A 17236-nucleotide genomic window follows, 5' to 3' on the forward strand; every position below is an offset into this window, starting at 1 on the left:
TCCTGTGCTCTCAGTTGCCCTGTTTCCCTTTTCACAATATTCCAAATTATTTTAATTTTATTATCAGATGTGCTAATCTCAGACACAATTCACATACTTCTGGACTTTTTAATAACTTTTCTTAATATGCATTAGTTTTTGTCATGCTTCACTGTTTCGGGATCATTACTCCTCCTAGCTACAAGATATAAGTTCCCTCTTCGGTTTACAAGATATTTTTATCCCTTTAGTAAGCCATGGTTTTTTACATGGTTTCTTACAATTATATTTCACTGTTTTCTTAGGGAAACTGTTTTCAAACATACTCACAAAGGCATCATGAAATAGGTTAAATTTTAAATTAGCGTCATGTTCCCTGTACACCTCATCCCAGTGTAACTGTTGCAAGCTTTCCCTAAAATTTTGAATTGTTAAATCATTAATGGAACACACTATTTTGGAGGACTGTTTTGTATTACTGTATGGAGCTATATCATATACTGTAACTAGCTGTGCATCATGGTCAGACAGACCATTCTTACAGGAAAAGTTTTTATTTGATTAAATTTATCTTGGTCTACGAAAACATTATCTATCAGTGTGCTGCTTTCCTGTACCACCCGAATAGGAAAATCAGTAACTGATGTCAAATTGAAAGAACCAAGTAATACTTCAAGTTCAAGCTTTCTATCTGACTCTTTCAGAAAATCAACATTGAAATATTTTAGTAAACCCATAATTCCAGCTGCTTAAGAGCCAAATTACATCTTTTACTGAACCTTTGGGGATTTTACAGCTAAAAACAGTTTCTCCAATGACAGCCACTTCAGAGTGGCATTCTGTTGACTATTATTATAGGGTTTCACTATATTCTTCTTAAAACCAATGTCCTGAGGATACAATTCTTGCCTGAATAATTGTGGTTGCAAAGAGTACTACACTTCTGTCTTTCTTCATCACAAAGTATGACTCTTCTGAAGCCAAAGTCTTGTTCATACATACAAACCATTATATAATCTTATATATTGGTAGGGATACCATTATTCCATCTCTGGAATGAACAGCAGTTTATATGTATCACTTCACTTCAACTAATACAGTTCATTTCTTGTGAAATCTTGATTTAGATTATCCCTTCAGAAATGTGTCTATAAGGGATACTTTTCTCTTCCATTACACAGTCCTATAAGTCACTTGGCCTAAACGTTTGCTAATATAATATCCATTAATGGTCTAGCTGCCATTGTATTTCCTGTTTTCTCCACATGTAATTTTTTCACATTATTTTATTGTGTGTAGCCACCCATATTTTGTAGGGAAAATGTTCTCATACAAATAACTCATTTCAGCTGTGGACTTCAATAAGTAATAGATTACCTTCTCACAGTAGTTTTTAGAGGCATATAAGTAAAACATAGTTTGTACAGCCCAATCTTATTAATACATTACTAAACAATGAATTATTCTATCCAAATTACTTGCTAGTATGAACAGACCCCTCTTCCCTTTGCAGCATCAATGAAACATGTTTCATTAAAATACTGAAAATATGTCTTTCAAAACCTACTGTTTGCTGAAATTGTATTTTGTGAATCAGCTTCATCAAGGCAATTTCAAATTCCATGTATCATGCACTAAAACGTTGGCCTTTAAATGTCCTCAGGTCTCTTTATGATTACCACTTTCAGAAAGCCAAATTTAAAACATGCCTTTTGGACTGTATGCTTTCCTGCAACCTTTCCTTTAACCAATTTTTATGTTAATTGGCACACCTGTTAAAAAAACAGTACATCTTGAAAGCATGCCAATGGAATAAAAAATTAAGAGTATTGTACCATTCCTTTCCCAAAGTACCAGAATTTTCAAGCTGATCACAAGAAGCTCCCCATAAAAGAAAATGAGCACTGATTTCTGATCCATGAAGCATCCATAACAATAAGCATCATACTGCACATTTTATTACTGGAGTTATTTGGAGTACCTGTATCATCATTTATGATCTTCCCAACATTGATCAACCCCAAAATTTTAGTGAACAGCTAAACATTTTATAGTAACCTATAAATCTGAATAAAGAATCTATCTCAACTTGTACTGTTATGTTACATTCCATCTTTTCTTTCAACACTATTTATCTTCATGCAGACTTGCTTTCCTTATTAGCTCTATCTATCTGATCTTTGTCTTTAATTTTCTGAATTCTTAAATTTATATTTCATCTTCTCTATATGTAGTTACGAAATCCTATATTTGTCATCTGCACTTCTCGTGCTTAGATTAGATTAGATTAATACTAGTTCCATGGATCATGAATATGATATTTCGTAATGATGTGGAACGAGTCGAATTTTCCAATACATGACATAATTAGGTTAATTTAACAACATACTTAAGTTAATATAACAACTTTATTTTTTTGTGTTTTTTTGTTTTTCTTTATTTTTTATTTTTTTATTTTTTAATGTATTTTTTTCTTTTTTTCTTAATTTATATCTAAAAATTCCTCTATGGAGTAGAAGGAGTTGTCATTCAGAAATTCTTTTAATTTCTTCTTAAATACTTGTTGGTTATCTGTCAGACTTTTGATAGTATTTGGTAAGTGACCAAAGACTTTAGTGCCAGTATAATTCACCCCTTTCTGTGCCAAAGTTAGATTTAATCTTGAATAGTGAAGATCATCCTTTCTCCTAGTATTGTAGCTATGCACACTGCTATTACTTTTGAATTGGGTTTGGTTGTTAATAACAAATTTCATAAGAGAGTATATATACTGAGAAGCTACTGTGAATATCCCTAGATCCTTAAATAAATGTCTGCAGGATGATCTTGGGTGGACTCCAGCTATTATTCTGATTACACGCTTTTGTGCAATAAATACTTTATTCCTCAGTGATGAATTACCCCAAAATATGATGCCATATGAAAGCAATGAGTGAAAATAGGCATAGTAAGCTAATTTACTCAGATGAATATCGCCAAAATTTGCAATGACCCTTATTGCATAAGTAGCTGAACTCAAACGTTTCAGCAGATCATCAATGTGTTTCTTCCAATTTAATCTCTCATCAATGGACACACCTAAAAATTTGGAATATTCTACCTTAGCTATATGCTTCTGATTAAGGTCTATATTTATTAATGGCGTCATACCATTCACTGTACGGAACTGTATGTACTGTGTCTTATCAAAATTCAGTGAGAGTCCGTTTACAAGGAATCACTTAGTAATTTTCTGAAAGACAGTATTGACAATTTCATCAGTTAATTCTTGTTTGTCAGGTGTGATTACTATACTTGTATCATCAGCAAAGAGAACTAACTTTGCCTCTTCATGAATATAGAATGGCAAGTCATTAATATATAATAAGAACAACAAAGGACCCAAGACTGACCCTTGTGGAACCCCATTCTTGATAGTTCCCCAGTTTGAGGAATGTGCTGATCTTTGCATGTTACGAGAACTACTTATTTCAACTTTCTGCACTCTTCCAGTTAGGTACGAATTAAACCATTTGTGCACTGTCCCACTCATGCCACAATACTTGAGCTTGTCTAGCAGAATTTCATGATTTACACAATAAAAAGCCTTTGAGAGATCACAAAAAAATTCCAATGGGTGGTGTTCGGTTATTCAGATCATTCAAAATTTGACTGGTGAAAGCATATATGGCATTTTCTGTTGAAAAACCTTTCTGGAAACCAAACTGACATTTTGTTAGTACTTCATTTTTACAGACATGTGAAGCTACTCTTGAATACATTACTTTCTCAAAAATTTTGGATAAAGCTGTTAGAAGGGAGATTGGACGGTAATTGTTGACATCAGATCTATCCCCTTTTTTATGCAAAGGTATAACAATAGCATATTTCAGTCTATCAGGGAAAATACCCTGTTCCAGAGAGCTATTACACAGGTGGCTGAGAATCTTGCTTATCTGTTGAGAACAAGCTTTTAGTATTTTGCTGGAAATGCCATCAATTCCATGTGAGTTTTTGCTTTTAAGCAAGTTTATTATTATCCTAATTTCAGAGGGAGAAGTGGGTGAGATTTCAATCGTATCAAATTGCATAGGTATGGCCTCTTCCATTAACAGCCTAGCATCTTCTAATGAACACCTGGATCCTACTATATCCACAACATTTAGAAAATGATTATTAAAAATATTTTCAACTTCTGACTTTTTGTTCGTAAAGTTTTCATTCAATTTGCTGGTAATACTGTCTTCCTCTGCTCTTGGTTGACCTGTTTCTCTTTTAATAATATTCCAAATTGTTTTAATTTTATTATCAGAGTTGCTGATTTCAGACATGATACACATACTCCTGGATTTTTTAATCACTTTTCTTAATATAACACAGTAGTTTTTATAATTTTTGATAGTTTCTGGGTCACAAATTATAAAAACTACTGTACAATATATTTGCCCCGTACATATACAATAAAGAACAAAAGAAACTGGTCACCTGCCGAATATCATGTAGGGCCCCTGTGAGCATGCAGAAGTGCTGCAACATGACATGGTATGGACTCGACTAATGTTTGAACTAGTGCTGGAGGGAACTGACACCATGAATCCTGCACGGTTGTCCATAAATCTGTAACAGTACAAGTGGGTGGAGATCTCTCCTGAACAGCATGTTGCAAGGCATCCGAGATATGCTAAATAATGTTCATGTCTGGGAAGTTTGGTGGCCAGCAGAAGTGTTTAAACTCACAAAGGTGTTCCTGGAGCCACTCCGCAGCAGTTCTGGATATGTGGGATGCCCAAGTCCTACAGAATGCAAAATGGACATGAATGGATGCAGGTGATGAGACAGGTTGCTTACATACATGTCACCTGCAAGAGTCATATGTAGATTTGTCAGAGGTTCCATATCTTCACCAAACCCATGTTTAAGATTTCTTAATGACTTATTTTTCCCTGTGCCATTCCTGGCAAGCTCAAATGATTATTCTCCTTGGAAGAAATTGTCATTTCTCAATAGTTCTACTCAAGATTTGTTCTATTATGTTCCTCTTAGACTGATCCAGCTTCTTCTATTTAAAGGGTCCCATAGATGAGCAGGAGACTGTATCAATCAATCACAAAAGCAATTGATCACTTTGTATATCACAAGTGTGTGTGGGCAAATAGTAGTGATCAGTCACTGGTCACATGTAAATCCCAGGCAATATGATCAATTTCAAATTTGATTCGTGTGTGCTACAAGGCTGCCCAGCTGTTTAGCAATGATGTATGGCAGCAGGGCTGTAACTTGTTTGTCTAGTTATTAAGCATGGTTCTGTAGCTTTGTTTCACTTCATTTTGCCCTCTTTGAGTAAGAACCTTATGTTACAATTTATAGTTCTTCATAGACCACAAAAATTCTGGGAAGTGAAGCTCAGGCCAGGGATTCCATTCATACTTAGAAGTGATAGAAAATACTTCTTCCAATTATACAGCATTTAGCATTCTGAAGCATGTGCAGTAGATGTAGAAGTGATGGTTAGTACACAGTAATAATAATGATGCACTGAGGTCCATCTGCTGATTTTGAGTTATTTTTGAAACATTTAATGCATTCTTAAAGCTTTTAAGTTCTAAACAGAATGGCACACCATAATATTAAGTTGACATTTTAATTTACACTGAAGCGCCAAAGAAACTGGTATAGGCAAGCGTATTCAAATACAGAGATCTTTAAACAGGCAGAATAAGGTGCTGTGGTCAGCGATGCCTACATAGGACAAGTGTCTAGTGTAGTTGTTATCTTGGTTACTGATGCCACAATATCAGAATATCGAGATTTAAGAGAGTTTGAACATGGTGTTATAGTCAGCAAGCAAGCAATGGGACACAGCATCTCTGAGGTAGCTATGAAGTAGGGATTATCCCATACGACCATTTCACAAGTGTACCGTGAGTATCAGGAATCCGATACAACATCAAATCTCTAACATTGCTGTGGCCGGAAAACGATCCTGCAAGAACGGGACCAACAATGACTGAAGAGATTCATTCAGTGTGACAGAAGTGCAACCCTTCCGCAGATTGCTGCAGATTTCGATGCTGGGCCATCAACAAATGTCAGTGTGCGAACCATTCAACGAAACATCATTGATATCAGCTTTCAGAGCAGAAGGCCCACTTGTGTACCCTTGATGACTGCATGACACAAAGTTTTACACCTTGCCTGGACCAGTCAACAATGACATTGGACTGTTGATGACTGGAAACATGTTGCATGGTTGGGCAAGCCTTGTTTCTAATTGTATCGAGTGGATGGATGTGTACAGGTATGGAGACAACCTCATGAATATGGATCCTGCATGCCAAGAGGAGACTGTTAAAGCTGATGGAGGCCCTGTAATGGTGTGGGAGTGTACCGTTGGAGTGATATGGAACCTCTGACAAATCTACATATGACTCTTGCAGGTGACATGTATGTAAGCAACCTGTCTCATCACCTGCATCCATTCATGTCCATTTTGCATTCTGTAGGACTTGGGCATCCCACATATCCAGAACTGCTGCGGAGTGGCTCCAGGAACACCTTTGTGAGTTTAAACACTTCTGCTGGCCACCAAACTTCCCAGACATGAACATTATTTAGCATATCTCGGATGCCTTGCAACATGCTGTTCAGGAGAGATCTCCACCCACTTGTACTGTTACAGATTTATGGACAACCATGCAGGATTCATGGTGTCAGTTCCCTCCAGCACTAGTTCAAACATTAGTCGAGTCCATACCATGTCATGTTGCAGCACTTCTGCATGCTCACAGGGGCCCTACATGATATTCGGCAGGTGACCAGTTTCTTTTGTTCTTCATTGTATATGTACGGGGCAAATATATTGTACAGTTGTACCCAAGTACCTTGTCATTTCACACAAATCTAATTTCTCTCATACAATTAATAACAAGAGTTATGGTAATCAGCAGTGCTTCTATTGATAATATTACCATATAAACTGAGATTGCAAAACCCCTGTGTAAATAGTTGCCATTAAACTCGGAGTATAAGACTAATAAATGAAAAAGGAACTGAGGACTAATAAAGGAGAAACAAATTGTATTGGATCACTGGTAAGATGTACACAACCCAGTTGGAGTCTGTGAAAAATGTAATATATTCTGCAAAGTAACCCTCAGTTCCCATAAAAAGTGTTTCAAAATAAATTCCTATTCCATTTCTTTTTAATTTATTTCTTGCAAGTATTTGTAGGATATGGACATCAACTGCAACTGCTGCTAAACATTATTATTTTCCTTTGAAATATTTCTTGGAACAGTGGTGTTCATAGTATTTGTTGAACTTTCTTGATAAATCTCTCATGTGTGGCACGGTGGAGGTGAGTGATTGCAGCAGTGGTGTATGGTACAGATTTCTGCAACCTGTTGCACATGCGTGGAGCAGCAAGAGACATTTCATTGTTTTGTCTTATTCTGTTGTATTTACAATTAAAGTAAACATTGAAGCAAACACAAGCCTATACAAATATTTCTACATCTGCTTAAAATCTGTGAGGAAGACAACAAATTAAGTTGTTACCTGAATACGTCTGACAGAAACTACAGCTTCAGCTAATTCTGCCACTCCTCTTACAAAAACCATGGACATTAACTGTGCAAGAATGTTGAAGTATGTGAGAACAACAAATATCTGAAAAGACAACACAAGTCACATTTGTTTAATGTATATGTATTTGATGCACATTATAAATTTAATACAAATGATGTACAGGTACTTTCAGAAAAAAAAATTCTTCCCTAGTCTATAAAAAAACAATGTTAAGTAACTTCATTGATTCTGAGTTTGATCATTAAAAGAAATTACCTTGTTTGCCGTCAATTCATTTCCCAGCTGTACAAATGTGACCAATGCACAACACAAGGCCAAGCGAGTTGTACATAGATTGAAACTCATAAAAATACCTCGAATATAAGAAGTTTTCAGGATAACTATCATCTCCAGCCTGGAAAAGAAAATCTTTTCTGAATACTTCAGAATGATTACACTCCAGTCATAGTGACATGGCAACATAAATTTTCTAAATACCCATTTTTAAATTCTCACTCACTTTTGCAGCCCTTAATTTGATAAATACATTTTACTCAGAATGTTATACAGTTTATTTGATGGTACCTATATGAAATAGTGTCACCAAGAGTTTCCTGTAAGTACAGTAACTTTATTAGATTCCTAACCATTTGTTTCTGGAATGACAGTTCCATTTTCACAGTTTCCATTGTATTTGATGTTTTATACTGCAGATAACCAATAGGCTTGTATTGGGAATCAATTGAACCTACTGATTCCACTTACAAGCTTCATCCCATAATATAATGATGATGTTAGGTTATGTTGAAAGGTGACAATTATGATGCAAGATGGTGAAGCAGTAGCAAACACTTCAGTTAGAAATTTATTCATCATAGATCATCCACAAGAAACAATTTGAGTATAGTAACTCCTATCCACAGAAAAGAATTTATTAACTTTCGGAATTATGCCTACAATATTGCGAACAAGTGAACTACATGAGGAGCTTAAAAACACCTACATTTTTTAAATTTCAAGCAGGTGGGACATGCAAATTTCAGTGATATTTATGCAGCGTGCATCACGAAGGTGGCATGATTTTTACAGTCTACCACCACACTGTAGTTTCTTTTTTATTTTTTTTATTTCCTATTTCTGCTGACTTAAATCTGAAGGATCAATATTTCCTTTGCTGAGTTTGACGAATATGCTTTCTTACTCACTCACTGATAAATAAGAGATATATGTGATGAATTGTGGAAATACCTTCAACCTTTTTTATACATTTAAAAATACAAATTGTTGGATGTGATTTTCACAAAACATTTTAAACAGTCCTGATATAAGTTGTTTACGAGATGACACACAGTGGACAGCAATGCCATATATGTGTGTTCGTACTGAAGAATTAAGTTCATCAGAACTTGAGTTAAGGCCTTATTCAAAAACGGAATTTGCCATACGCGAAATAAGTTTTCATTTACAGACTATGTAGAGCTCACAAATTGTTGTGATCTTTAAGCATTCTTCACAGTAATTGTGGAGCATATTACACCAATCTCTCGACACAAATCTTGATTTTTATGAAAACATTACAAAAATATGTTGCATTCATCATAATTTTTAAGACACCTGGATGGTAGACAAAGAGAAGACGGTGAAAAAATTCCCACAGAAAACTGTTCTTTGTTACTTCTGTAACAAAATGGTGTACTCCATAAGTGTACTGTATTGTATTTTATTGTATTTATTTGGTCCAGTAAATCTAACATGTAGAGCACAGCACATCAGATATTGGACAATCAGTGCAAATATCTTCATGTTTACAATAATTAATACATTTTTTCATCTCTAACTTACAATTAAACTATTTTAGCTAGAAAATTACAACTGAAAATGTGAATAAACTAATGTTAATGGATATAGTCTTTAGCCTACACGCTACAAGTAGATAGTCACATTTGCACAATGTTTTTGTAAATGATAAACAATGTGGCTTATAAGTGTAACATTAACTTTTTTAGACTCTCAAAGGTTTTGAAGGAACTCTTCTAGACTATAGAGGCAATGCATAAACAGACGTTCTTTTCATACAGGTTTAAATTTCTTAGATCAGTTATTACTTTCATTTCTTTTGGCAGATTATCGTAAATAATTTTACCACGGTATAATGTTCTTTTTTGACGCAAATTGGTTTTTATTTGAAGCATGTTAGTTTTCTGTCTTGTGTTATGTTGATGCATATTTTCATTTTTGAGGGGCACATTAGGATTTGTTACTGCATATTTCTTAATGAACAGAGTACTTTCAAAGATGTAAATACATGGAAGAGGAAGAATCCTCATCATTTTAAATAGTGGTCTGCAAGGTTTGATCTTTTTTTATTCTAGCCACGATTTTCTCTACCCTTTTACGCATCCAGAAGAGTTTTAGGCAGGATGATAAATTATCCAAGAAAGTGGCCCCAAACTTCAAAATAAAGGGTATATTAGCACAACAGTCCACCCTGGTACCTGAGTGGTCAGTGCGACAGAATGTCAATCCTAAGGGCCCGGGTTCAATTCCCCGCTGGGTCAGAGATTTTCTCCGCTCAGGGACTGGGTGTTGCATTGTCCTAATCATCATCATTTCATCCCCATCGACGTGTAAGTCGCCGAAGTGGTGTGAAATAGAAAGACTTGCACCCGGCGAATGGTCTACCCGAAGGGAGGCCCTAATCACATGACATTTACATTTATTTAGCACAATAAACAATCATTAGACAGTCCTTATGACAACAGTTTTCAAGCACTCTTATTAAATAGTATATGGTATATTATCAATGTGAGTATGCCATCTAAGGTTATCGTACAGCCAGATCCCAAAACTTTTGTATTCACTACACTTGCAATATCTGTGTTTGATATCCGCATTTTTATATTCTCTTCACTGTTTCTCTTAACATTATGAAAATTTAATGCTACTGTTATACCTTTATTTATTATTAGTTTGTTTTGGCAGTTCACAACATTAGTTAATGTCTCGGATAGTGTTGTCTGTAACATTTCTGGTTGCTTCCAACTGACTAAATGGCTTGTGTAATCTGCAAACTGGATACTGCTACGACACTGTTTGATTAATGCTAGGTAATTTTCATCTATTAAAAAAGGATAATTTACATCTTTGTAACCATAATAATGTCTGGTTGATTTATTAACATATCTCATTGTCTTTCTACTACTTGCTTGCGGCCAGTAAGATATGATCTAAGCCAGTTGTTTGGGAATGACTGTTAGTGGTATCAAAGCCAGTGTCCAGTCCCTAGTAAATGAGACAAGAACTGAAATTGAGGGTAGTAAAGCAAAAGCTGAAAAGCTGAAGTGCCCAACTCCGTTTTCAAATGTCCCATTGGAAAGGAAAATCCAGAATTGCCCCATTTTAGTCCTCACACCACTGGAAAGATGAATGAAATAAGTAATAGTATCGGTTGCATTGAGAAACAGCTGAAGTAGTTAAAATTGAACAAAGCTCCAGGCCTCAATGGAATCCATGTCAAATTGTATACTGTATTTGCAGCTGAGTTAGCCCCTCTTCTAGCCTTAATCTATTTGTAGATCACTTGAACAAAAATCCGTGCCCAGACCTTGGAAAAAGGCATAGGTCACACTCCTCTACAAGAAGGGCAGTAGAAGAAATCCACAAAACTACCATCCAATATCCTTGACTCTGATTTGTTGTAGAATCTTAGAACATATTATGAGCTCATATATAATGAGGTATGTTGAACAGAATGACCTTCTCCATTTCTGAAATATTGATCATGTGAAACCCAACTCACACTTTTCTCACATAAGTGTAACATTAAGGATCAAGGTAAACAGGTAAATGCAGTATTTCTTGATTTCCAAAAAGCACCTCCGCTTATTGTCAGAAGTATGATCATATGGTGTATCAAGTGAAATTTGCGACTGGATTGAGGACTTTTTGGTCGGGAACACACAGTATGTTACCTTGGATGGAGAGTCATCGTCAGATGTAGAAGTAACTCCAGTTGTGCCCCAAAGAAGTGTGTTGGAATCCTTGCTGTTCATATTGTATATCAATGACCTTTCACACGATATTGATAGTAAAATCAGCTTGCAGCAGATCATGCAGATATCTATAACGAAGTACTATCTGAAAGAAGCTGCACAAATATTCAGTCAGATCTTGATAAGATTTCAACATGGTGCAGAGACTCTCAACTTGTTATAAATGTTCAGAATGGCACTTCACAAATCGAAAATTGCAGTATCCTATGACTAATACCAATGAGTCACTGTTGGAATTGGCCAACTCATAAAAATACCTGGGTGTAACACTTTATAGGGATACGAAACGGAAAGATCATATAGGTTAAGTCATGGGTAAAGCAAGTGGTAGACTTCAGTTTATTGATAGAATACTATGGAAATGCAATCAGTCTACAAAGGAGTTTGCTAATGCTTACAAATCACTCATGCAACTGGTTCTAGAATGTTGCTCATGTCTATGGGACACGTACGAGACAGGACTAACAGGGAATGTTGAACGAATACAGAGAAGGGCAGCACAAATAGTAACAGGTTTGTTTAATCAGAAGAAGAGTGTCACAGAGATACTGAAGGAACTGGACTGGATGTCTCTTCAAGATAGAAGTAAACTATGCTGAGAAACTCTACTGACGAAGTTTCAGGAACTGGCTTTAAATGATTACTCTAGGAATATACTACAACCCCCTACATATCACTCACATGAGGATCATCAGGATAAGATTAGAATAATTACTGCACACACAGAGTCATTCAGACAATAACTCCACCCACACTCCATATGTGAATGGAACAGGAAGAAATCATAATAGGCTAACTGGTGCAATGGGGCATATCCTCTGCCATGCACCTCACAGTGGTATGCAGAGTATAGATGCATATGTACCTCTGATACCAATACTATCAAGTTTCTGCTGCAATAGGCTATGGTCTATAGAGTCAAAGGCACATGATATTCATAAATATTTTTCTGAATACTTTACTTCACTAAAAGGATCTTCCCCATGGCAGTATGACCATAATAACCACTATCTTCTGTAATGTTTAGTAACCTAAAATAACTGTATATTGCGTGCCTGATACTCTCATAATTAAGTGTGCTACTGTCATGTCGGAAGCATTCTCATATATTAGAAATACGTTATCAGAAAGAATATTCAAATAGATTAAAACTTTCAGAAATAAAACCATTCTATGAAAAGGGCAGTATATGTGACGTGGGAAACTGTAGACCATTAACATTGTTATCTGTACTACATGTGCAAACCAAGACCACTAATGGGAAATGCGTTTACGGTCACTCCCATCAAGCACTGCGCCCAGTGTCAACTTAGCTTGCATAAACAGTATTGTCGTAAGTAACAGAGTCATGAAACATAGTTACAAATTAACTTGAAAAATTCAATCCCTTGCATGAAAATCAATGCAATTTTTGCAAAGCCACGAGTAGGCCCTACGGAATCAGCTATTACTCAAGTCATTGAAAATATTGTAACGGGACTTGACACAAACAACAGTATTATAAGAACAAACTTGAACTTACTGAAGTCATTCGATACTGTCCAATGATATCTTTCTAGACAGAGTGTAATCGAATGTTTGCAATACATTTATGGAAAATAACCATATTCATGGACTGGTACCATGTGTTACTAGTAGTTTAATCAAGTGCCTGCTACAACGTTAATGCATATTTTGAACAAAAGTGTTCGGTCTCTGATTTATTTTTATGCAAACGTCAGCTCTGAATACCATACAAAATAACTCTTCATACATTTTTGTAATTAATCAAAGTTCTTCACGTAATTTTGAGTCACAGTGTGTAGGGTACTATGCAGCCTTGTTTTGTCTACTACACTCGCTTGTATTTCATTACGCTGTATATTTTCTGACGAAATTTATGAATCGTATATTGTCTGTGGATGAATAAACTACTGTCATGTAATAAGACATTCATCAATAAATACATAAATATCTTTAATAAGTAGTTGTTATGCTTAACAAAATGGTGATATTGGCCTCTTTGCATTTTATCTCCAAAAGTTAGTTCTATCAACATTGTGTCAATGCTTCAGAGATTTCTAGTCATAGTTTCTTTTTTAGTTGGCAGCCGCTGTAATTCTTCAACTTTTTACCATTAAGCGCGGGTCTCCATTCTATAACGAAAATCAACACTTCTGTATCAGTACTGATCTGCACTTTCCTTTGAAGCTCTCATACTTAGCACAACAATTGACCGACTATAAACAATGCACCTGCGAACCTATATTCAACAATATAGGCGTCTGCCCTTCGGCTGATAATTTTGTGCTTTGCGGAAGATTTCATTATCGGCCGATTTTTTCATCGTTCATGCAAGTACTCCGATAAGGTAATGTGACTGGCCGAGCGAAAAATCGTTCTTGCGCGCCTAATGTGATGCAGTTGCCTAAGCATATGCTCGCAATTCAGTTACCTACGATTATGTTCTTTCCTGAACTAGTTATGCGTTATGCCATCGTTTCAGCTGTGGCAGCTGACATGATATGTTTCCAGCAGCATTCGCAAAATGATCGAGTTGCCCCTTGTTGCTTCCCTGCATATACACTGAAAAAAAAAAGTACATTTGGAAAGACGACGTTGATTTTGATCCGATGGCGGCATATGCCGCCTGGGGGACAGAGTATGTGCTGAAAGTGTAGTGACGTAGCTACCAGAACGCCATCTGCATCCAACTTTTAATAGGGAATGATCACAGCCAGAAGGCTCAGTGTGGTTTAAACTTGTGACGCAAGTAGGCAGCCATACCACGGATACGCAGCGCGCTTCCCACAGCCAACCCAGTGAGTTTGATAGAGGATAATTTGTGATCTTCAGAGTGGCAGGATGGTCCTTTCGGAGAGCCACACAAGCTGTACATGCTGCACCAGCTGTGCAACGATGCTAATATCAGTGGTCACACGAACATTCTCACACCCGTAGTCAAGGTTCCGGATGTCCAAACAGCACAGACGGCCACCAGGTTCATCGTATTGTAAGGGCAGCACTAGCGAATCGTACAACTACCACAGCACAGATAAGAGAGTTTGTGTGCTCAGACGTGTCAACATGGATTGTTGCGAACCGGTTATTAGTTGTGGGATTACGGGCGCGCACACCACTAGCCTATCATCTACTCACGCCACGGCATCAGCGTGCATGACTCGATTGGTGCCATTGGTGTCATCACTTCTGTCTCTATGCTGTTCATACACTCCTGGAAATTGAAATAAGAACACCGTGAATTCATTGTCCCTGGAAGGGGAAACTTTATTGACACATTCCTGGGGTCAGATACATCACATGATCACACTGACAGAACCACAGGCACATAGACACAGGCAACAGAGCATGCACAATGTCGGCACCAGTACAGTGTATATCCACCTTTCGCAGCAATGCAGGCTGCTATTCTCCCATGGAGACGATCGTAGAGATGCTGGATGTAGTCCTGTGGAACGGCTTGCCATGCCATTTCCACCTGGCGCCTCAGTTGGACCAGCGTTCGTGCTGGACGTGCAGACCGCGTGAGACGACGCTTCATCCAGTCCCAAACATGCTCAATGGGGGACAGATCCGGAGATCTTGCTGGCCAGGGTAGTTGACTTACACCTTCTAGAGCACGTTGGGTGGCACGGGATACATGCGGACGTGCATTGTCCTGTTGGAACAGCAAGTTCCCTTGCCGGTCTAGGAATGGTAGAACGATGGGTTCGATGACGGTTTGGATGTACCGTGCACTATTCAGTGTCCCCTCGACGATCACCAGTGGTGTACGGCCAGTGTAGGAGATCGCTCCCCACACCATGATACCGGGTGTTGGCCCTGTGTGCCTCGGTCGTATGCAGTCCTGATTGTGGCGCTCACCTGCACGGCGCCAAACACGCATACGACCATCATTAGCACCAAGGCAGAAGCGACTCTCATCGCTGAAGACGACACGTCTCCATTCGTCCCTCCATTCACGCCTGTCGCGACACCACTGGAGGCGGGCTGCACGATGTTGGGGCGTGAGCGGAAGACGGCCTAACGGTGTGCGGGACCGTAGCCCAGCTTCATGGAGACGGTTGCGAATGGTCCTCGCCGATACCCCAGGAGCAACAGTGTCCCTAATTTGCTGGGAAGTGGCGGTGCGGTCCCCTACGTCACTGCGTAGGATCCTACGGTCTTGGCGTGCATCCGTGCGTCGCTGCGGTCCGGTCCCAGGTCGACGGGCACGTGCACCTTCCGCCGACCACTGGCGACAACATCGATGTACTGTGGAGACCTCACGCCCCACGTGTTGAGCAATTCGGCGGTACGTCCACCCGGCCTCCCGCATGCCCACTATACGCCCTCGCTCAAAGTCCGTCAACTGCACATACGGTTCACGTCCACGCTGTCGCGGCATGCTACCAGTGTTACAGACTGCGATGGAGCTCCGTATGCCACGGCAAACTGGCTGACACTGACGGCGGCGGTGCACAAATGCTGCGCAGCTAGCGCCATTCGACGGCCAACACCGCGGTTCCTGGTGTGTCCGCTGTGCCGTGCGTGTGATCATTGCTTGTACAGCCCTCTCGCAGTGTCCGGAGCAAGTATGGTGGGTCTGACACACCGGTGTCAATGTGTTCTTTTTTCCATTTCCAGGAGTGTATTTGGAACACAACCTACGACCAGCTTAGAGACAGAAATGATGACACTTTCTGCAGAACATGACCATCATTTTGCAGAACAATGCTCAAGCATGTACAGAGCAAGCTGTTACTGATTTATTTGACTGATGGGGGCTGCTAAGTGCAATCCCACCTACTGCACTCCCCTGACGCGAGAGTTCAACTCGATTTCTAAACTAAAGGAAACATTTCACAGCATTCGCTTCAGAACTGCCACAAATCTGTTGGGCAATAGACCGCGTCGCTCAAACTGTCAACACAACTGGCACTGCTAAGAGTATCCTACGACTTCCACATCGCTGGCAACGGGTTATACACAATGTTGGTGACTACTCTGAAGGTCAGTAAAACTTTGAAACACGTATCTATTTTTTACGAGCTGTAAATAAATAGCTGCCGCTATGTGGGTGTTTCAGAATGAGTCAACAACTGATACCTCAGACCGATCGTGCTATTGATTTGTAAAGGTAATCATTTCACGTTCTCCACACATACAGTCACAACAATAAATTTTGAGTGAAATGCAAACCTCTAAATGGTGTGTGATTTTTTTGGCAGTGTATAAGTTTCATGAATGGAAGGCTGTGTAATCTTTAAAGGCAAAAATTTTAATGCTGTACTTTCCTGGTTTGCTTGCTATAGTTTTAGGTTTCTTTCTGTTTAATTTGTGACCAATCAAATGACTCTGAAAAAGAAATCTAAAGCACTAAGTCACTAGCATTTGCCCTATATTAGTCTGTTTCATTTGTTTACACTGACTATGTAGAGTTGTAGACCCTACATCGGACAGATACAAGATTTTAATTCAGATAGGTCTTTTCTTTTTACTTTATTTTTATCATTTTCAGTGTACTTTCGATGTAGACTGGCAGTGTTTTCGACCATAACCCCCAACAAATCGTCAGTACAAAATAGTTGGAAACAATTCACTGGAGTTTTGCTTCATTTCTAACACGATATAGATGCATTCTTATGATATTAAAACACTTGTTCTATTATTTCTGCGTG

General features: G+C 38.2%; 1 protein-coding gene across 1 annotated transcript in view; it reads right to left on the reverse strand.

Moving 5' to 3' along the window:
* The window catches only part of LOC126236239 (ATP-binding cassette sub-family C member 4-like), a 293140-nt gene that overhangs the window by 117476 nt on the left and 158428 nt on the right, over nucleotides 1-17236 (reverse strand). Inside the window, exons 7-8 of the mRNA XM_049945381.1 lie at nucleotides 7801-7939; nucleotides 7516-7626 (exon numbers count right to left, since the gene is read on the reverse strand). Of these exons, the coding sequence (XP_049801338.1) occupies nucleotides 7516-7626; nucleotides 7801-7939 (250 nt within the window). The remainder of the gene's footprint in view (nucleotides 1-7515; nucleotides 7627-7800; nucleotides 7940-17236) is intronic.

The sequence above is a fragment of the Schistocerca nitens genome, chromosome 2 (assembly GCF_023898315.1).
Source record: "Schistocerca nitens isolate TAMUIC-IGC-003100 chromosome 2, iqSchNite1.1, whole genome shotgun sequence".
In the NCBI taxonomy this organism is placed as follows: Eukaryota; Metazoa; Arthropoda; class Insecta; order Orthoptera; family Acrididae; genus Schistocerca; species Schistocerca nitens.